The sequence below is a fragment of the Trematomus bernacchii genome, unplaced genomic scaffold, assembly GCF_902827165.1.
Source record: "Trematomus bernacchii unplaced genomic scaffold, fTreBer1.1, whole genome shotgun sequence".
Taxonomy (NCBI): Eukaryota; Metazoa; Chordata; class Actinopteri; order Perciformes; family Nototheniidae; genus Trematomus; species Trematomus bernacchii.
Window position 1 is genome coordinate 4,649,568 of NW_022987513.1, and position 23,741 is coordinate 4,673,308.

A 23,741-nucleotide genomic window follows, 5' to 3' on the forward strand; every position below is an offset into this window, starting at 1 on the left:
TTTAGTTACTTTGCAGATTCTGATTAATGATGTGAAATATAAACAACCCTTAAAGCAGACTTTAGTTACACCTGAGTAAAATTCAGGGAAGGTGATTGTCAAGTGCCAACAATCAGGAGAGATATTTGGTAGTTGGTGCTTGAGAAGACTAAACATTTATCTGCAGATCTCTATAAAGTATATTCATTACTCGTTATTCTCTACTAATAGTTAATTAAAAACTGTATATAATTGCTATTTTGCACATCCCTTTCAAGATTTCAAGATTTTCAAAGGTTTATTGACATATCATATACACAACTACGGTGTAGTTATGCAATGAATGAAAAACTTGGGTCACAGGTTCCTCAACAGTGCATTACAAGACATCTATCAATATGTGTGTATACTTCCACCATTAAACTGTCATATTCTGCACATTTCTTATTCTATCTACATACATAAGAGTATAATTAATGTGTATAATATCAGTTAAAATAAGTGCTTCAACATAGTTAACATTGCAGGAAAGCAATATATTAGACGTTAAGTACTTTGTCAGGCTTAATATTTATGTGTAGATAGATACCCCCAAAGCTTTTTTCTTATTTGAAAGAAGACCTTAACCTAAAGTATTCTTTAATGTCTTAATAAAGGTGAATTAGTTTGTCTGTTTTGCACATCCTCATATTAATATCTTTGTACATCCGGCACTAAACTGTTTTATTGTAGAGAGCACTTACAGTATCTTCTTGATTTTTTATATTCTATATTTCTATCATTGACCTTCTACTTTCCCCCTATGAAAGTATGTACTCTTAATATTTTTTTCATCAAATAACATTATTCAACAAAAATAACATCATTCAACAAAAATAATTAAATAACGTGCTTTAACCACTAGGCGGTGCACACAAGGTACACACAGCATACTAATAATAACTTTGTATTATTAGTGTAGGACACTTATGAATGTATACCATCTGAAGATGTGTAGTTTTATTCATGTTTTTACATAATTTTACAGGATATTGCTATATTATTTCTCATGTTTTACTTCTACACATTAATATCTGATTTGTAAAACATCACAGACAGAAAGGTATATCCGTCATTTGATGGTAAGCTATTGAAATTGTGATTCCATAGATGTGTCTCCCATCACCCAAATCCCCTAACTATTCTCTCAACTCAGTATTTACATTCTTATATTCAAAGAAAATCAGTAATATCTTTAAAAACTACAAGTCCTTTTCTATCATCGTCTGTTTCCGGTATTGTTCCTGTAATGAGAGTTCACATTTATGCTACATTGAAGGGTGGAATTGACTACACATCTTCAGAAACATAATTTGCTTCAGATATAACTCATAGCAATATTGTAACCATTAAGAAAAGCCAACTGCATTAAAAACCCAGTTAACAAACACTAGGTAAAGTATTTTTCCTTCAGTAATGAAGATGTAATTCCAATGTAGACACACCTGGGGTCGCTGTTCAGTCTGTTACGCTGAGCCATGCATTGTCTGGAACTAAAAGGGACGAAGAAGACAAAGTGAAGTGACGTACTTCCGGTTCAACATGAAAACATTCCCAGTTAAACATGCAAAAACAAATCGCTAAATAAAAAGATAAAACACTGGCATGTAATTTACGTTAGAATAAATAGAATGGTTTTGAATAATAGATGAGAGTAAAATCTACGTCACTTTACGGCCCCGCCCACTTTTTGGGAAACCAACGCTGTCATTTGAATGGCGATCAAGCCTGAAGCCACAGAGCTCTAAACTGTCCTTTGTTCTTAGAGGAAGTACAGAAAAACGTAACTCTGGATTTGTTTTAATGTTTGAGGTGCAATAAACGACACAGCAGCTTTTTGGCATGATAAAATTATTATTTTCTGCCTCGCTCATGAGAGTAACAGCTGGCGAAATTACAGCCTCGCCTACTGATTTTAATTTAACCATATATCAAGCCGATTCTCGAATTTCAAATGTGTGCTCTAAAATGATATTTATAAATGACTATTATCATTATTATAAGCAAGACAATAAATGGCAAAGATATGTAGGAAATAAACGTATTTAAGATACGTTCATAACAAACGTAACGTGGGAGAAAATATGTTTCTAGAAGATATGTAGAAAATAAACGTATTTGAGATACTGAAGAGAGTGGGTTAACGTGGCGTATCATATGCACGCAAAACTCGGCCTCAGATCACAATGGGAATGGTTAGCGTATCATATGCACGCAAAATCGGACTTCTGCGTATCTATTGCACGCATTTCCAATGTGTAAAGTTGTGTCATTTGTACGCAGACTGAAGAGAGTGGGTTGCTTAAAATATACATCAAAATGAGTCGCCTTAGAAAAAAATGCAAACTACCTAAGAAATAATGTTGATTAGATGAACTGTCTTGGTGGTTATTTGTATAATCCAAAAATGATGTAGAAATAGATTGAATGCCATGACTAAATAGATTTGTAATGTATTCAAGTAAAGGTCGATCACTGAACACTCTTAAGTACTGAAGAATTGTCACTTCAGTGCTGAAACAAACACACAAACAAACGGATATAAAAATAGGGATTATGAAACAAGAGAAAGAACAAGCTTGTCACACACAGACTCAAAATGTCTCCTTTGCTTATATGTAAGTGTGAGCGGTGGTGAGGAGCAGCTACTGAGAGAATGAAGAGAAATGAGGAAAATGATAGGGAAGGCTGATAAGGTGCAGTTAAGGTAGGATGTTCAGCAGACTGGGCTAAATGAGTCCAGACGTTGTCTGGTTCTCTGATAATGGCAGGAAGGTAATGTCTAATATCTGATGGAATATTAATGCAGCCTTTATCTTCAATTAACAAGTTATATTTTAATAATGTCATCATGTTTTAGTTTTAATTTGGTTTTTACTCAACTGATCTGGACATATGAGTCTTTTGCTAATTAAGAGTACAGCCAATATGCAGGCCTAATTGTATTACATAGAATTATCTGGATAATGAAACTACATATCTGCCCTATTAAAAGCAAAAATATATATATATATTTTCCAACAAATTACAAAAACACTCTCTTCTTGAAAAAAATCCCAAATAAGTCACTGAGTCGAGGGTATTGAGTTTTCAAGTTATTTCTTCCCTGTGGTTTTATTGTCCGTTGTTTCTGTCTTAATCTACACGTTTTGTTTATCTACATCGGTCGACTGGTTTGACAAGTTTGATTTAGTGGCCCTTATGAAATATACTGGGCGAGAGAGCCGTTTTCCCCAATTTATTGTGAAGAAATGCTGTGATATATGTAACGACGAGTTGTTTTTGACAGAACACAGCAGACCAGAGATAAAACTGTTGATTAGCAGGTGTGTGGCAATGATACATGGCTTCCTGGAGGCAGTGCATCCATGCGATTTGGCTCTTCTGAACTCCACACTCTGGGCATTGTACTGATTAGTCAAAGATTTGATTAATGTCTAGTCTAATTACTAGTCCTTCTTACTCTCGGGTTGTCAATTATTCTCTCTTGCTTCGCTTCTTGCGGGCTGCTCACCTTTCACGGCTGGGAGTGTAACCTGTGTGAGACTTTCAATGAGCTGTGAATCCCATACCCGCTCCAATTATCTTCAGCCTTCATCAGCTTCTGAGGCATAAAGATCTTTTAGCACTTAGCACTGTGCCACACTTCAGAGTGTAACCTTTTGTTCCACACATATAATCCGCCTAGAATCAGAAAGTGGCAAACAAAAAGTACATAGAGTCTGTGCCACTGAAAAAGCGAAAAATAATTTATGAAAATAATCTGAACAGTATTTATGTTGCGCAACGTATAACATTTAATGATGGCATCAGATGAAACTGCAAGTAAATTAATTGATCGGTGATAATTGAGATGATGAAGAAAGGTCTTAAGGAGGGAGGCCTATGAAGATTTGTATGATATATCCATGTCTATCAGTCTTGCATCAGTAAAAAAGTTCAATCCTACAAGCACCATTTGCTCCTAACATTTATCGTCACAGATATGATCGCAATGGGATAATCTTCTCGATGCTCTGAAAAAGATGACGTTGAAACTAGGGCAAAAACAATAGGTTGCTCTTAATCCAACAAAAAAAAAGATCACTTCCTGCCTTGGGTGCCAGTGTTATGGTGTGTGAAATGGTGCTTCGTCTGCTTTCAAGTTGTTCCCACCCTGCACATGAATCATGTTGTGAAGCTAGGGACATGTATGGTGTGGGTGGGGGGGGGAAAGGAGCCCTATTTTAAGAGTGTGAGTGAATCTATAAGTCACATTTCTAATTCTTGCACAAAAGGGGCTTATTTTGACTTGAACAAGGTCGACATGATTGATGCACAATCCAGGAGATCACCTTCAAATCTTAGTAACACAAACCCCCATCTGTTCTGTTTGGAAGACCTTGAGAATTTAGGCTGTGCTGATGAGTGCAGATAAAAAATCTTTATACAGGGATTGTGAAAACAATTTTTAAATCTGTACATCACTGACATAATCATATTACTGTCAAAATAGTTTCTGTGACAGCTTCAATCACTTCCCATTTCCTCAGAGCAGACCTGTCAAATCCCACCATGGGTAAATGTGCTGTGACAATGCATACATGTGAATGAGATCGGTAGACGTTCAGAGAGAGGGGGCAGGGTGAAGGAACAGAGACGGAGAATAGAGAGTAAATGAGGAAAGGGAGGCTGGAGGTAGGGAAACACATCCACCTACTTACCAGAGATCAGCATCAAGATCGTAACCCACATTCTGGGCCTCGGTGTGACACAAATCTGCCGTGGTCGGACACGACTCTGAACAACGCGCCTTGTTATCGCCGTAATACTGTAGTTTCAATGTGATACGCAGTTAGCTTCCCTCCTGTTGCCATAGTGGGACACTAAGGGCAGATGTGGGGTATGGGGGTGAAGGCTGAGCGAGTGAGTGAGAAGCAGACATTTCTGGGACACTTGAGGTAAAGGAGATGGATAATTGGCCCATTGGATGTTCACAACATAAAGTATGAGATGCCTAGGGTAAGGAGACGGCTCTGTTAGGAAACCTCTAGTTTTATACGTTTTTCTAAGCTTTTGTGCTTCACATTTTTAGCCATGGTATCAGCTAGTCCTCAGGGATGGCAATGGCAGTTGGTCGATTCATCACTTTATTCCAGGCTGAAAGATCTGAACAACTGACTGATGGATGCCATGAAATCCAGAGGATAAATAATAACTCTGGTGATTTCCCTGATTCCTCAATATGCCCCATGTGTAGGTCAGAATTTATTTTGGGAATTTTCTCCCCCAAAAAGCGAGCAATATGGAGATTCTTATGCTCTCATTCATACATGTTTATCCGTTAGATCTAATCTAGTGAGTGTTAAATACATTTATTCATGACTTGACAGCTTCAAGGTAACTAATTAATGCCAAAAATGTGGAAGTTCTTCTGTTTCCATATTTAAATAAATGCTGATACATTTACCATTGAGAGTACCTTTAGTTTCCTGCAGTGCATCAAAAGAAATGGTAGCATTTATGTGGGTAAATAAGTGTATTGTGAGAAATTACTTTCAATTAAAAGCTTTTTATTGAGTTATCAAGGTTTTTTTAATTACACGTTAAAGGAACCTGGAGGTAAACTAGCTCTGACCAAACAATGACGCAGTAACAACATAACAAGAAGTAGACAAAACAATACAGCTTCCTCACTTTATTTTAATAACTAGATAGTCCTTAATTAAACTTGAGTTGTCTCTGATACAGAACTTTCCTCTGGGGAACACATCAGGGAAATTTCTTTAAAAGTTTCTTTCCACCTCTGAAAGACCCCCAGGATTAGTCATTTCCTCTACTTTCACTGACCTAGAAAACCGGTCCATGCTTTAGTTTCTCAGAACAGTTTACTTCAATGCCCAATACTCTGCGGCTGTCCTGCTCCACACTCCAAAAATCACATCCAACTCTTTTGAACTCCGTAGCTGGGAAACTCATGAACCAGAAAACACTAACGCACGACCCTGACCTACTGTAGAATCGCTTTCATTGACTCTGAATACCAGAACTCTGTGTTCTCAAAGCCCAAATACTTTTTAAACAACTCGCCCCTCAGTGCAGCACACATTCAGCCAATCAAAACACCTGGTGCTGCTCTGCGCTTGCTAATGCTTGTTATTCTTTAAACTCAAAAGAAAATCCGAGCCACCCACTCACTCTGAGGATGCCCTGCCTTTTGGAAACGGATGCACATCTCAGAGATTCAGGCCACTCATTATTGAAGTCCAGAGTCGAGACCTACAGTTCTTATTTAGTGCAGCAAACTATCCACAGTTGCTCACTGTACTGTATAATTTTGTTTTCTGATTCCCTCCTCTGCTTAGATGGTCTCAGAACCCTTTTTTTTTTACTGTGGATATTCTGAAATCTAACATGGAAGCTCTATTAAATTCTACTATCATATTAGTAAGATTTCTTGCAGATAACGTCAGAATAATTTATGGGAGTATGTGATCTCAATGTTCTCCACATAAATCAAAATATGTTAAATAAAATAAAAAAACTCAAATGTAATATGCTTTTTGGCACTTAAACATACTGGAATCACTTTAAATGACATTGTTAGTATTTTTATTGCATCACAGATGGGACACGTGATTTTCAATTTCAAAACAAACCATTTTAAATAAGTTGATCCCAAATAAAAAGGTCCCCCTGCATGAATAAAAGATACAAAAATAGAAACACAGAGTTTATTCTTTCTTAAATAGTCTCTGCATTTTAAAAGTTATATTTTAATATTCACTTTGCTTCCATGATATAAAACAAGACGTGAGAATATGTTGGATTAACTCGATAACAAAAGTTCTCCAGGATCCTCTTCTTGAGTTTTTATCATTTAAATTCAATCTCGTCCTTTCCCAAGTGCACATATGAATCTTCTTACTTTTGCATTGTTGTAAAATAAAGATTGAACTGAAATGCTTACAAAGGGTTATTCACTGATTAACATGTCAAATTATCCGGCGGACCTCTTTGATGTGTTCACTCAATGTACACATGGAAAATATGAATCAAAATCGATATTGCTTTATACTCCACATACAGTATAGAACAGATGTGAAGCATATGTAGTGTACATTGCTATGAATATATTTACAGACTTGCAATGTGTTAACAAGATACAAAGTCTGTTCTGAAGTGTGACGCTTCTTGAAGGCTAAGCCTGATCATTTAGTGATGCTAGACCTTGGGAAATCTTAAAAGAAAATGCTCGAAGCGTTTATGCAGTGTTCATGTACAGATAGACAGAAAATGCAGCGTAGCCTGGGGCCAGAGCCTTTCCTGGGTAATGATCAGTGAAATCCTAACATCATCTAACTCTAAGTGATGCAAAAATGTAAGAAAATTCGATATGTTGATTTTTTTGTTTTCACATATGGGAACACTAGAATTCCTTGACAGCTACAAGTATTGATCATAGGACATAGTGCAATGACAGCAGATGGAACGCACCTGCTGTACTCTCAATATTCAAATATGACCACAAGTGTACAGCATGTCCTGTACAGCATATCCTGTACAGCCATCATGTGAGACTCTGAGTGCACTCTGTGCGATGATCCATGATATTGCCAAGTGGAGTATGTGAAGAGAACAAATAAATTGGTTCTAGCATTGAGCCCTGAGAGACCCCAAAGGTAATATCTGCTGAACAAGATCTATTGTAATAAGGTCAATAAAAAAAGCAAACACTCACTCAAATCTAGTTTAACATACTGTGGTCGGAGCTGAGTCCTCAAAATAGGAGAAATTGTTTCTCAAAGGCAGGGGCCAGTTAGAGACTTTCAATGGTGAAATATTATTCAATTAGTAAAACTGTGATCAGACTCATGTTTAAAGCCATTTCTCTACAATATATTCCGTCTTTATTTAGTGTACTAAATGCCAAATACATTTTCTTTATTCGGAAAGAATATCTACCATCTACCATTTTGTAACCTGACAGCCATGGATGGATAATAAACAATTGCCCCTTACGATTTAAATGGCTACCACCCCAGCTACAGAAATAAGACTTCCAGACTGTTTTTACATGTTAAGTGTTCATTTCATTTTCTGTTTGTGGCTATTTCTTTCTGGTCATTCTGTCGATATTTTGCATGTCTTTGTGGTTGTTTTGCTTCCATTTCTATATGTTTAAATACTCCTTTAAAGGGCCCATGTCATGGCCATTTCCACTGATCATAATTCCATTGTTGAGGTCTACTAGAATAGATTTATATTGTGCAATCTTCCAAACTCACATTGGTTTCTCATACAGCATCTCTGTAAACTACTTGTATTCACTGAATTTCACTCTCTGCCTTTAACGGCTCGTTGTAGCTCCAATAGCTCCAGCCCCCACCCTCCCTGTGGGCACAGTGTGCTCTGATTGGTCGGGACGTTGTGAATCGCGCTGAGCTCCGTGGAGGTGTTGTTTCCTTGTTTAGGATACATAGCGAAACACAGCCAAACTCATCCTGAGCACACACAAAGTCACAGCCGAAGTAAAAACAATAAGTGTGGCTTGATATTGAGTAAGAAAAAGGTTGATAAACGCTGTGAGAATGGGTCTGCAGAGAGAATTTCGCCGCAATCCCAACTGTCTGTTATCAGCCTGCAGCCAGGGAGGAGAAATCAGCAGAGCTGCCTGCACTGAGTGTGTGTGTGTGTGAGGAAGTCCGTGGATTGGTCAATTTGGACCAATCAGCGGGGGCTTAACGTAACGGCTCCACGGATTGGTCCATTTGGTTCCGGGTACCGCATGACCTTTTCTGTGTTAGAGTTTTACTCGCTACAGGGTGTACTTTGAGGGTTTTTGACTCTGCAGACCGTTTACATGCATAACAACCTTCATAACACACAAGAGGATGGGTAATAACCGGAAAAGCATGACATGGGAGCTTTAAGTCATTTTGTTTCTCTTTTTGCATGTCTTTGTAGTGTTTTGAGTTGTTTATTGGACTGCCTAATGGTAACATGTTACTTCATAGAGAAAGGTCCAGGGCCCTCCTTATTCAAGCATATAAAACACTGACTGATAAATCTAAGTATTTTTCCCCCCAAGATAAACAGAGATATGAATGACTTGCAAGGAAAAATAGTAAATCAAGAAACTGCAATTTTCCAATGTACACCTCTGGGTGTGCAATATATAGTTTTTTTTTCTTCTCCTCACTCTTCTATTGACCTGCATTGTACAGTGCAGGTGAGCTATGTAATCAAAGGAAACATATATATTTTCTATTCAGTTGGCCACATGTCAACCAGAGTTGGAATGATAAATGTTTGTAGGCTTATAAATCAATCACGCCGGAATTTCAGTGCAGTTAATATGAAATGGTAAATATAATAAAGTTTTGAAATATAGCTATATAATGTAAGCTACCTAGTTTGTGAGTGTGTGAACGATTTGAAAATGGTACAAGCCCCTTAATCAGAATAGGCGAGTGAAAAGTTTATATATAACAAATGTTGAATATGGTCTCTGCCACAGTTATGACCTGACTTGGAAAAGTTGTTACTTGACATAACGCTCTTGAAATTTGAGCTGTGTGGACTCAAAAATAGGCTACTACTCGAGGGGTGAAACATTTGTCAAATATTGACAGAGAACATAACACCAACATAACACCAACATAACACGAATAAAACACCTTTAGTTTTCTCTCACAAGTTCAACAAACAGGTAACAGGTAAATGCAACAGGTAATCCATCTAGAAGAACTCAGAAATTGACATTTTAATCAAAAAATGATAGACCTTAAATCAGTGGTTCTCAAACTTTTTCTGTCATTCCCCACTTTGAACAGGTGGGCCTTTTCAAGCCCCACCTGTTCCTCATCGCTCCAATAAAAGGGTAGGCCAAGCTTAAAATAGTCAAAGGTATCGTTCTATCCTAGGGGTCTCCAACCTTTTTTAGGATGAGAGCTACTTTCAAAAAATAAAACAAGTCGTGAGCTACTTTTACTCCTCTTTTCTTGTTTTTTTGCAGTGTATATATTTAGCACATTTTAACATTATATGTTTACCTTTAACCTTTGTGTGCTGTTTGGGTCTGTGGGACCCGTTTGCAGTGTTTACTAAAAGAAAATGTATTACATTTAATTATTTTAACCTGCTTTATTTGGGGGTGGACCTCACCTCCTTTATTAAATGTTGAAGAGAAATGCATCAATCTGGAGCACTTTGAGCACAACATGAATGTATGGATACAGCTCTCAACACTCAGATGAAAGGGAGCTGTATACTTTTCAATAATCCAAACATCTTTAGAATATGATCACAACCAATAACAAATCATTTAAACTTGTTTATTCTTATCTTACTTTATTTTTTACAACTAGGCTATATTAAATAGATAAAGGTGTGCTCTCTCTCTCTCTCTCTCTCTCTCTCTCTCTCTCTCTCTCTCTCTCTCTCTCTCACAGAGGCTGTGTGCTCTTCCGTGGCGATGATGGCTTGTGTTAAAAAATAATAATAAACATAGACCTATTTGTAAAGTGGGGGGACACAAACGGGATTTCGAAAAGTGTCACGGTTAAACTCCTTATGAAGTGGTGAGGTGCCGCTCCACATTGCTTTTCTTCTCGACTGCAACACTGTTGTGTGTGTGTGTGTGTGTGTGTGTGTGTGTGTGTGTGTGTGTGTGTGTGTGTGTGTGTGTGTGTGTGTGTGTGTGTGTGTGTGTGTGTGTGTGTGTGTGTGTGTGTGTGTGTGTGTGTGTGTGTGTGTGTGTGAGCGTTTCACATGTGTGTATGAGAGATGTTTACATAGGCCTATGTCTGTAAATGATTTTGGTTTCAGTTGTGTGTGTGTGAGCAGGCTCGGATTGGCCATCGGGAGATTCTGGACTTTTCCCGGTGGGCCACTGCCGTTGGTGGGCTGCTGCCTTCGGTGGGCCGCTGGCTCTGGCATAGGTGGGCCGTGGACTTTCACAGCGCCGGTATCGCATCCGCCGCCGCAAACACCCGCCGTTGCGAGGCTCCGGCGGCTCCGGCGGGTCCGTTGCAGCGGCGCTGTGAAAGTCCACCGCCGTTGCGAGTCTCCGGCTGTAACAGTCCACTACCGCCCGCGAGGACCCAGGTTCGATTCCGGCCTGAGGTCCAAAAATAAATAAAATAAAATAATCTCCCATTCATCGCGTCCATTCGCGACCCACCTATCACATCTCTGCGCCTCAGTGGGGCACGCGCCACACTTTGAGAAACGCTGCCTTAAATCAAAACAATAGCCTAATAAAACACGAATTGGACTTAATGTAACAGAAATAGCCTTTTTCAGAAGATTATGTGTACAGACGTGACAATAGCCCCCTGGTGAGACCAAAATACTCAAAGTTCTACAAGACCCACTAATCTTTCCACGTCACACAGGCTGTCGAGCCAACTCAGTGCTGAGCCACAGAAACAACCCGTTGCTCTGGGCAGTCAATTAGAGCCGCATGATCAAACATGTCAAACCCCGCATAAGGTCCCAAGACAAAGCCAGAGCCATCTCCAGCATCTGTTGTTCATAGCAGGCCATCAGGGGCTCAATGGAATTTCTCCAGAATAGACATTTTTAAAAAAAGGAAGCACTTTGACTACAAACAACATAGCTATGTAATACAATGTAATTACATAAATGTCCCCGCTGGTACAACTGCACTAAAGTTGATTATTTTCCTAAAGTAATTTTTTATCCGAGTACGGAAATCAACATTTGCTAAATGCGGCAAGACAAACGGCTGCGAATCACATTAGTATTGATTTTTGTATTTGACTATATAACTCAATACAATTGTTGTTGGGGTAAATATTGTCCATTATCAAACAGCAATATTGCCACATTAATGTGCACTTAAAACAACTTTTTCCCAGAAGGGATTGGTTGCATGCTTGACAGTAGAGGAACATGTGCCATTAGATAAACATGTATAGAAAATATATCGCTAGGGTAAACACTCTCTAGATCAGGAATATTGCATTAAAATAGCTGTGAGATTGTGGAAGACTTTGCTTTGGTTGTTTTTTTGGATACATTACTTGATCTTTTGAATCAGAAATATTGTTGAAAAAAGTGTTTTTGTTTTGTTGTTTTCATTATTTGCCACACCAAGTAGAGTAAATCCGACTGAAATGTAAAAAAAGTGCTTTCTTTTCAGTCTTGAATGAAAGGTTGCTAAAATACTGAATGTATGCAATGAAAATGAATCGTCACTAAATATTTAAGTGGGGAAAACAATGCATGGACACAGCAAAACATTTTCATTTATATGTGTGCAAGCCTCGCAGAAATTAAATTCTATTATTCTGCGAAGGAAGCTACTCAATGACAAATGCTCTCCAAGTACTTGAGTCAAAGTTAAACAATCACAAGTAACGTAAACAGTAATAACCTGCTTAGATGTGATGAGTCATAAAGTGAGGAGAAGAAAAGAGAAGAAAGACAGACTCACCATGTCTGTATCCGACACCGGCCCAAAACTGGTCACGTAGATGTTTGTCCTCACTTCTGTCACACTCTCTGAGGGAACAGACAACAAGGACCAGGGAAACATTACAGTGAAGTGTGTGTACAAAAAGCTTTGTTGCAGCTCCGTCTGTTAAGCTGATTGTTTGTGTACATGACGGTAAAGTCTGCCTGTTGGCATTTAACTAAGCCGCTTCACAAAAACTCCACCGAAATCAAGGGTTAGAGGAACACTTCATGGTAGATTTATGCACGCTCGGTGGAGAAATTGTGGACGGCTTAATACCTGATTCTTCTTTGTATCATCTCGTCAAAACCATGTCACAGATCGCAGGTTTTAGAACGTAATGCCGGACCAAGAACATTCGAAATCTCCTTAAAATGTACAAGCATTGCCAGACAGCATTGGTAATAATAATCCCAAGTATTCCAACAAGGAACTTCAGCTTCAATCTCGGGGTAAAATGGTGCTTTGAGCAGCTACACAGATGCTTTTGAAAGCAAATTAGTAAAACTACCATTTGTCTGGCTCAAACTAGCTTTGTCCAATACAGCATAAAATGTGCTCTTGGCAGGCCCAAGTGTGCATCTTTGGAGAGAAAACATCCCTTTTGACCCAAAAATCATTTTAGTTAGCCTGCCCCAAAAACATTTAACAATCCCTACGGGCCTACTGGCTCGGGAGTAATATGCAGCAGTCAGCGTTAAATATGAGCCTGTGTGTGTGTTCTTTAATTCACATAATGGGCACACTTTGCTGCTATTACACCATTTTATGCACACATTATAATCTCTTTAGTCTATTGTAGTATGAATCCGGCATGACTGTTACCAGGCTTGTCTGCTCTGTATATTCCTATAGGGCCAGTGTAGTTCTTTAATCATAATTACATGTTTCGTTGCGTTACATAACGACTGCTTTTGTTCCGTCACGATGACTTATTAACTATTCTTGATACTGTAACGATGACCCAATTGATCATTATACAGTAAATTAGTCAGGACTTTTTAATATGATAATAATGAGCTCTGGAATAATTGTTTCCAAATACTTCACAATTGATTTGAATATTGCATGTAGGAGGGCACAAAATGAAAGCCGTGACAGATCAAAATGTGCCCTCTTCAGTGGGCGCTGATTCAGCTTCTTAGGGCCAATGTGTGAAGCAGCCTTTTGGGCCATTTGTGAGACAAATGGCTGCTCCCAGTGGTGCAACAACTACAGAGTGATGAGGCCTTTCTCCAAAAGTGATTGGATCCTCGACTCTAACTGTGTCCCAGATCTAACTGACCACCCACAGGTGAAGTCTCCAATCCTCTGGCAAAGGGCCCCCTTGAGAGACAAGATCCACATCCACATTAATCATTGCTGTGACACAAATAGCTCTCACAAATGTGTGATTATCACAACACCCAGTCAGCAGTTTGCATGGCCGGGGAGGCAGAATGAGATGCCCCTGTTTCTGTTTACAACAATGCACCAGAGCATGGGGCAGAGCGAATAGATGCTGCTGAAAATGAATTTAAATGGGACTTTTTGCTCCAGCTTTCTATCCAGTGTGTTGGTCTGAGATTGGTCCCACATGACTGTTTCTCACTGGGAATGTGGTTGGTGGAGCAGGTGTGTGGCCAACAGGAGGAAGATTGGTAGCCTTATCCATGGATGTGTAGAAGCTGTTGGATTTGACTGAGTGTTTCGGCCCTTCTTAGGAGGCAATCAACTTGTGTCTTTAAGCAGATGGACCGTGGATGTATAAAGGGAGCTGAATACAGCGTTGAAGGCGGGCCTGGTTGATTCCATTGAAAGTTGCTTAGTGGTGTTTGAAGGCAACATGACCTGACTCTCGAGTATAAAAAGTAACCAAATTATCCGGGCCCATAAAGCTTGCGCACTTGCATTTTCGTTAAGCCCCGCCTCTGATCGTCTCTGTCACATCAACGACATGTCTGTCTCGGTTAAGTCGATTAAATGAAGAGAGAAACAAACTCTGGCTTTTTTAGCATTTTACAACTTTTTGGACCTAATGATTTAAATAAGAAAAATAATCAATATATAATTGATTACATACTGATTTACAGACATCCGTTTCCCAATGTAAGTCAATGAGAAAAAGTATTTGTTTGTCTCTTAATGTGACCTTGCTCATTGTATTTCCATCTTTAATCTACATGGTCCCTTTGCTGTTGTAACGATGTAAATGTCCCTACTTTGAAACAAAGGAAGGATTTCTGATTTGAATAGATCCATTTGCAACTGAAATGCGATCATGCTGTCCTGCTACTCCAGGGTTAGGCTCATGTTATATCAACTAGAGTTAGACTAGAACTGCCACATTTTTTTAAAGTATTGCTTCCATTATACAGACCCCACAGTTTGTTGGTATGCGCAATAATAACAATAAACATTATTTATATAGAACTTTACAGAAACAGCAGCATCCGAAGAGCTTCACAGTTAATAATAAAAGGAATAAAAACACACAGCATGAAAACACACAAACAAACATATACCATAAAACACCTGCTTATATAAGTCTTAGCTGACCGCGACTGTGGCTGCGAGGGAGTGCGGTCGTCGAAGGTTGTGGGTTCGATCCCAGCCCATGCAGTCAACATGTCGATGTATCCTTGGGCAAGATACTTAACCCTGAGTTGCTCCCGATGGTGTGTGAATGTGTGTGAATGTTAGTTCCTAGAGTAAGGTACACTGCTCTGTATGAATGGGTGAATGACATGTAGCATGTAAAGCGCTTTGAGGGGTCGTAAAGCGCTATATAAGTACAGTCCATTTACCATTTACCTCAGCGTGTAACATAAATTAAAGTAAACACGTCTAATCATAATTGAATCTCAAATGCTCTGCTGTGCAATGAATAAAGTGTCATATTTCAACCAAGCTGAATTATTTCAGTCCTCTCGTACCAGTGTTAGTGGCTCAATGAGAATCTCCTGGAAATAAAAAGACACATAATGCAAGCCTCTCTCTTATTATGGTTGCTCCTGTGTTTCCACTGGCCTTTGTAAGTCTCTGGGGTCTGGATGGAAGCCTGCTATGTTTCAGGCCTGTACATTCAGCCGCTGCTCTACAAAGGGAAACATTCATGACTGAAAGCCCTGAATGGCCCAGGCTTCAGCAGCTCCTGGCCCTTGGAGAAGTGAACCTCGGCACAGAGGCAGAGTCTGACATTAACGTCTTGTGCCTGGTTCCTCTCTGCGGTTGCTGTCATGGAGTCCGGGTCATCCAGCCTGGTGGCTCCGCAGCCTGATAGCCTCGCTCGTGGCGCCAGCATTAAGCAGCAGAGCAGAAATGACCATTCCAGCTGGCTGGCTGAAAAATGGCAAAGCCTGCTTGAGCATGTGGACTAACTACTATGCAGTTCGTTATCCTGGGGGTGCAATGGATGAAATGGCATCAATTAGAGGGATTTCCACTGACATGTGCTTATTTGCCATTCGGGCATGATTAAACAAAGACTCCCAACTAAGGCCAAACATGTTCTGCACAAAGTGCACTGACAGGTCTGTTTGCAGCAGCGTTTATCAAAGATCAAAGTGTATATGACTTGTAGTGAGAGATGCACAATTTCATGTGTCCTCCCCAATCATCCATTTTCTTTTTTCCAAGAGCTAAAACAGTGACGCAGTGTGTGATTTATCCATCCTGTAGTGTTGCTCACCTCCCAGCCCTGGACGTAGCCTGTTGTCGTATCCATCCAACAGCCGATCTAGGATCCGGGTGAAAATGGTGATATTGTCTTTACTATCATCAGGCAATGGCTCTCTGTGCCCAACCACTGCCCTGTGGGAAACAAAGGAGACAGAAGGGTGGAGTGAAAAGATGGAAATCATATAAAGTGTAATAAAAACTTTAATATAAAAACGGATATATTGTTCCACTGGAGCACCGGGGAAATTGCAAACATTCAGTGTCTCTGCTGTTTATTTGTATCAGCCTTTAAACAATGGATCTACATTCTAACAGTAAACACACAGGTCTAAATGTCAAACAAAAAGATATATCAATGATTTATTTATTAAAACACAACATACAGTATACCAACTGTCAGTATAATAAAGATGAGTACAATTATCATACAGACCATGATCCAAAATGTATTTTTCTTTGGAAATATGAACACATTTTGATACAATATACATTCAACATTATCCAAAACTGTAAACATAAGCTATTCCATTTTAGAACTTCTAATGTAGTCTTATTACACCTTCCTTTTTTTTGTATATATATATCAAGTATTTCAATCTCATGCAAGTGATGCGCCTCAGGTTTGAATTATTATTTGGAAAACAACTACTGGTTGTGTTTGTTCTTTTCATTTCTTCTTTACACAGTGGAACTCGCGTATTTAGAAAAAAAAACAGTACATTTATGATAATGAATTCTTCCCCAAGAAGGAGCATTTTGTTAGAAGATTCATCATATGCTATCAGCCACTAGTTATTAATTTACATGGCCCACAATCCCCAGCAGAACAATAATGTGGTGAGATGAAAAGGCCACTATACTGTAGGTGGAACACTGATGAGTTAATGAGTAGCTTCTTTAATTAAACTTAAATCCCCCGAGGAGCTGACCTATAATATCCAAGTAATCCCCATCAACAAGCAGTCCGTGTCCTCAGACACAGAACTGGGCTGCTCGGCAAAGAGGAAGCTTTAAGGAATGATGTGCTTGAAGAGTGACCCGAATTCTCCCTGATTGTTGCTCTTAAGTAGGCCTGCACTCGCAACAGCAAATCTGTCTTTACTAGGCCTCTTCAAATGGCTTTCTGTGGCTTAATCTCTCCTATAATACCAACTAGACATAACAGTCCATCTGAGCTACAACCACAACCTCAGGTCACTACTTAAAATGTATGATATTGTACTTATCATCATCACGTTGGGGTGTTTATGGGTTCAAAATGACACTTATGCATACTCTGAAAAGCAAACATCAATTTCAGCCATTTTGGCAAATGGCTTCAGTGTAGCTAAGTGGCTATTACACAGGTATATGTGGGCAATACCAACATATCCATTTCCCTTACATTGTAACGCAGCCCATGTAGTACAGTTCAACACATCAGGACATGAAGATTTATGAAGTCTAAAAACAGATAGGTACGTTTTTATTGATCCAGTGGCATATGCAGCGGTCTTTATTGGACATGAATATTGACCCCTGCATATGTCACTGCGCCAGGAGCTTTCTGTGGAGGAGAATATAGAGGCTTAAGATAAATTGCCTTTCATCTCTACCACTGAGCCACAGCACAGGCGGCCCCCAAGGGTTTCATCTTCTACCCTTACACAAACCACTTCATACTGTAGCTAAGCCCCATTCTTAAATATGCACCACACAACCATAATTGGTCTCAAAACCAACAACAACCAAGACCAGTAGCGTGAGCAGGTAGTCTAAACAGCCACTTGGTGCCTTCATCACAACCTCCAGCTCGACACATCAAAAACACAAGGACTCATTATAGATTTCATGCTCGGCCCCCTCCCCAAAGCCCCTTTACATGTCTCAGGAGAACCCATAACCATCACTGACTTATTCAAATTGATGGCATAGATATCGACAACAGCCTCGCATGTAACATCATTACACACCCAACACTATAAAAGCCCAACAAACACTGTTTTACCTATTTAATACATAAACGTAAAGTAAAAAAATACTCTTCTTTCAGTTTTACCATCATCGAGAGCACCTCATCCATAACAGTTACAGCACAGTCTGCCGCGCATACTCAATACATCATTCAATATAATTACCCCTACCATCAGTTGAATCCCTTTTATTACAAACTCGCTGTCAAAAAACACCAAAGCATTGATTTTTTTCCCCACTGCAATAAGAACTATTACATCTTCTCTCATTCTGTGACCAATGAACTGCACCTAAAACCTGTGTATCAATCTTGAAATACTGTGTGAATTTCCTCTTGTGGTAATATGTAAACAATGTGCATTATGACTAATTGAAAAGCTGCTACCCATGCCAACCGCATCAAGGAAATAACAACGGCGGTTCGACCCCCCTTTTGCCTTCAGAACTGCCCCTAATTCTTTGTGCCATAGAATCAAAAAGATGCTGGAAACATTCCTCAGAGATTTTGGTCCATATTGACATGACAGCATCACACAGTTGCTGCAGATTTGTCGGCTGCACGTCCATGATGCCAATCGCTTGTTCCCAAGCATCCCAAAGGCACTCTAAAGGATTGAGATCTGGTGACTGTGGAGGCCATTTGAGTACAATAACTCATTGTCATGTTTAATATACCAGTTCAAGATGATTTGAGCTTTGTGACTTGGTGCGTTATCCTTCTGGAAGTAGCCATCAGAAGATTGGTGCACTGTGATCATAAGGGGATGGACATGGTCAGCAACAATACTCAGGTTGGTTGTGGCGTTTAAACAATGCTCAATTGGTACTAAGGGGCCCAAAGTATGCCAAGAAAATATCCCACACAACATTACACCACCACCCCCAGCCTGAACCGTTGATATAAGGCAGGATGGATCCATGCTTTCATGTTGTTTACGCCTAATTCTGACCCTCCCGTCCGAATGTCGCTGCAGAAATCAAGACTCATCAGACCAGGCAACATTTTTCCAGTCTTCTATTGTCCAATTTGGATGAGGCCATGCAAATTGTAGCCTCAGTTTCCTATTCTTAACTGACAGGAGTGGCACCCTGTGTGGTCTTCTGCTGCTGTAGCCCATCTGCCCCAAGGTTCCACGTGTTGTACGTTCAGAGATGGTCTTTTGCATACCTTGGTTGTTACTGTGGTTATTTGAGTTACTTTTGCCTTTCTATCATCTTGAACCAGTCTGGCCATTCTCCTCTGACCTCTGGCATCAACAAGGCCTTTTGCCCAGAGAACTGCCGCTCACTGGATATTTTCCCTTTTTCGGACCATTCTCTGTAAACCCTAGAGATGGTTGTGCGTGAAAATACCAGCAGATCAGCAGTTTCTGAAATATTCAGACCAGCTCGTCTCGCACCAACAACCATGCCACGTCCAAAGTCACTCAAATCAACTTTGTTCTCCATTCTGATGCTCTGTTTGAACTTCATCAGGTCATCTTGAACATGTCTACACGCCTAAATGCATTGAGTTGCTGCCATGAGATTGGCTGATTAGATATTTGCGTTAACAAGCAGTTAAACCGGTGTACCTAATTAAGTGGCCATTGAGTGTAATTAACACGCAATTAAAAACTTTTCATTTTAAAAGTCCCCTCGATGGATTCACAGTAAAAGTCATGCATGTAATCCAAATAATATCTTATTGATAACAGTCTCACCGTTCGCTTTCCAAGTCAAGGAGCTGTATTACATTTGTGTTGTACATTTGAGAAAATCATACTACATACTGTATAGTCTTTGCGGCTGCTTTAGATTAACATGTGAAGGACAGTCTTACTGTTATTGTAAAGCAGCAACAGGATACACGAGAAAGATGCAACAGGCTGCACCCTTTTAATTTCTCAGCAAACAAAAACCTTACCATGTCCAGCTGTTGTGTAAAAACCTCCATTTTAAACATTGTTTGGTTGCACAGTAAACAGATATCAGCCGCTCTTCTGTTGTATTTTTATTACAAAGTAGCTGCAAGGAGTGTAATATCAGACCCCACTTGGTGTTACCACAGTAACACCACAGTAACACCAAGTTCAGCTAGTGCTGCAGTCTTAGGGATTATAACTTTAAGAAGGAAGTACTAACGATTTGTCAGATGATGTCAGATATTTGAGGCTCAATATCTCCACTGAGACTAAGGCTTTTTACAGCAAGCTCACGATTTTCACCTCATCAAGCCAGGCACAGTTTGATGTATTCTGGGTGTCAAATTGTACCGTAGAGTATTATTAAGCTCTGCCGAAAATATGTCAGAATAGACAGTGTACTCATAATTTGTGAGAGATATACATTTGTATTGGCTTTTTCTTAACAAATAAAAAAGGTGACAGATATGTATGTTTGACACAGAATACACAAAAAGCTTCAGAAATGGCTAGGACGAGTTAAACTGCACTAATGTCTCACTTTGCATGAATCATATATCAAACAAAAAGCCTTTGTGGCCCCTCAGATGGCACAAGAGGAAACTCAAAAATTAATGAGAAATCTTTAGTCCCTTGAAACCCATTCTAACAATGTCTGCTGCACACTAAAATATCCACTTCTGAAAAACAAAGTACTTGTGTCTGTGTGCATTACTGAAGCACACACACACACTCTCTGACACACATAAACATGTGCCTATGTCTTCCAGTATCGGCCAGCTGTTTAAATTCCCTGATGAGGGCAAAAAATGGGACATTCCATCTGAATTCAACATCATTTTTGTTAAAACACACAGGTTTCATTATCATGCCAGCCGCTTGTTTTACTTCCTTAGTCCTCTTCATTATCCACACATGTTTTAATACTGCCTGATAAGAGAAGAAAGGGCAGAACAGTCATTATATTCCTGAACTATTTACACAAAAATAGACTGAAAAGAACAAACTCTGCATCATTGTTAAATGTTTGTCTGAGGGAAAAGTTGCAAAAGGAGCAACGTAAAGGTAGTGTAGATGTAAACATTGGAGATCTAAAGACAAACAATTGTGTATATCAAATCTCAATTCAATGCGATGCTGAATTCTACTTATCCCACCTTCATAAATTATTCAGATTGGTCATGGGTAAATAATGTTAATTATTAATAACTACCATGCTGTCTGATTGCATTATTCTGTGCGATCGCTGTGAAATTGAAAAGTTTGACAGTGAAATATAAACTGGTTGTATTTGATCATGAGATAACAAATGCTGTGTGAGGCAAGCCTGAAAAACTGTGTTGCCAAAAGGCCCCAAGACGCATCTGAGTAAATCTGTCATGTAGTTTAATTGTTAATTATGGTTCTCTTTGCTCCACAACTGCACCCAAGTGACTGCTGATTGGCTGATTGGCACAGGTCACTCGTTGCTACAGGCAGGAAACCAACTTGTGTAGACGTTTTTCACACATTTGTATCTTTTTGTAGACGGTGTTGCAGGAGTTTGACATTTAAAGGTACCAAAATTACAAGTCATGCTCCACAATTTGTGACAGGAAAATCACCGCCTCATCCACCAACACCTCAGAGTAAATGGAGCAGTGAAAAGTGCACAATGTTGACCGGAGGCAGGTTTGACTTCAGGAAACGACACATGTTTTAATGTTATTTTAAAACTTTCAATTTGATATACTTAGAAGCCTGACATGAAAAACTTTGAGTCATGAGTACGTGACTTGCTTCATTTTTGGATTATAATGAACACATTCACATTTATGGTAGCAGTGTAAAGCAGTAATAAACCTAAAAGCCAGTATATTCAGATTTGATTGTCAGATGATCACTACACAGGGGAAATTAGGATAAGATATGTATGGAAAGTTTAAATAAATGTTTACTGTGTGTGCAAATATAATTTCACGGGAAGTTTATTCAATCAGAATTGAAGTGTTTCTCAGTAAATATAGTTTCTTAATTGGCCGTGTTCTCTAGAAGTCGTTCCCGCATCAGATTTGCAATGTTCTGCTGATATCAATGGCACTCTATCTATATCTATATCCTATGGAAATGTGCAATGCTTATTAGTGCACACAAGTTTACATGGTCTGAAAAATCGTAGCATGTACCAACATAGTCTCTGAATAAATGTCCACCCTTTCATGTCGCGCGAGTCTGCTTTTGCCGTAATGGTATTCATTAATGTTGAAGATGTTGCGGATCATAGAGTGGCCGGTTTGTGGCAGTCCTGTTTTGTAAAGTTGCTGACTGACTGGGGTTGGTGAGTAACAACGTCAAAAAACATCGGAATACGTTAAACTTGCTGGCTGCAATCTGCAATCGTCAATTTATGATGACATTCGCCCTGACTATATGGCAGATGTTTACCTGTTGTGTAGCATCAATGTTGCGCTAGCTCAATGTTACGTGGCTGATTTGCAGTTGACAACAGTTACCATCTACAAATTCTGAGAAGCAGCTATTGTCTGCAAACAAGAAAAGACACGGGGACAACATAGCTCTTTGTCCATAAATATTATTTCCATTGAGTATGTAGTTGTGTAGCAGGCTATAAAGGCTTTTCAAGCAGTTCCTTTTCAAACATGGAATCTTTTTCTTTTGAAACAAGGTCATTTTAAGTGTTTTCTTTTGTAAATTTGAATGAGTGCTACTTCTGGCCATCAGCATATCATTATAATACGCATTGTATCTTCATAGAATTTCCCGACTTTGTAGGAAGACAGGCACTTATGTGTGTGGGCTGAGCAGAGTGAATAGCATGGATCTGATCCAAGGTCAGTGCACTAAACCAGTCTGACAGGTGAGGCAGGCCCGGCCAGGGGAGATGTTCTGTAGAGGTGGTCTCTCAGGTCATGAGGGTAACTGCTGCCAGCCAGGAGGTGTTGAGGAGGTGTTGAGTGAGTGGGGAGCAAAGTGAGCAGTAACCAGAGCTGTTAGGGTGGGGGTGAAGGTGCTTCAATAGCTGACAGTGATGGCAGCTAGATTAGTGAGGAGGTGTAATGTCCCAAGTTCAGGGACTGATTTGACTTCTCTGGCCAGATATTTTATCCTACAGCTTCTGATGGCGAATATTTTCAGCAGACTGAAACTACATCCTCTATACACACGACTTGGCACACATTTCATTATCTGCTAAAGAAAAGAGCACTGAGGGGACATCAAGAGAGGCCAGCAGAGAACTCGACCAATTAAAACCAGAGTCATAAACCGTGGTTGGCGAACGCACTGTTCCTCTGTCACGTAGGCAGCATGGCTACAACCACCTTCAAGGTCCTCTGAAATGGTATTACCTCCTTAATGTGATGCATTCCCATTTAAAGGAGGATGTCGGGGCGGTGAATGGGACATTGAGAAAGCAATCTTCAGTGGTAGCTAATGGGCTTAGGCAGTTTTAGTTGATAGGATAGCAATTGGTTTATTGGTTGGATTTTTGCCAGGAGGTGGAAGGATACCATAAGCTTTGACCTACATGGCCAAACAAGATAAGGCTTTGTTGAAAATAACTTAAGCTCTGTGTGAAGAAACAAGAGATGCACCGGTCAATCGGCAACCAGTCTCGAATATCGGATTTCTTGATCTACCGCTAACTTCGTGACTTTCTCAACAGATTTACAAACCTGTCAGACCCACTTAGCATCTTTATTTATAAATAGTGACTAGCAAAAACTTTAGCCACCTAGTCATAC

The 23,741-nt window shown here is 39.5% G+C and overlaps 1 protein-coding gene across 3 annotated transcripts in view; it reads right to left on the reverse strand.

Annotated features, from left to right (window-relative positions):
* The window catches only part of gabra3 (gamma-aminobutyric acid type A receptor subunit alpha3), a 104,619-nt gene that overhangs the window by 25,134 nt on the left and 55,744 nt on the right, over positions 1-23,741 (reverse strand). For all 3 annotated transcript variants that reach the window (XM_034152348.1, XM_034152339.1, XM_034152333.1), the window contains exons 3-4: positions 16,152-16,273; positions 12,461-12,528 (exon numbers count right to left, since the gene is read on the reverse strand). In XM_034152348.1, the coding sequence (XP_034008239.1) occupies positions 12,461-12,528; positions 16,152-16,273 (190 nt within the window). The remainder of the gene's footprint in view (positions 1-12,460; positions 12,529-16,151; positions 16,274-23,741) is intronic.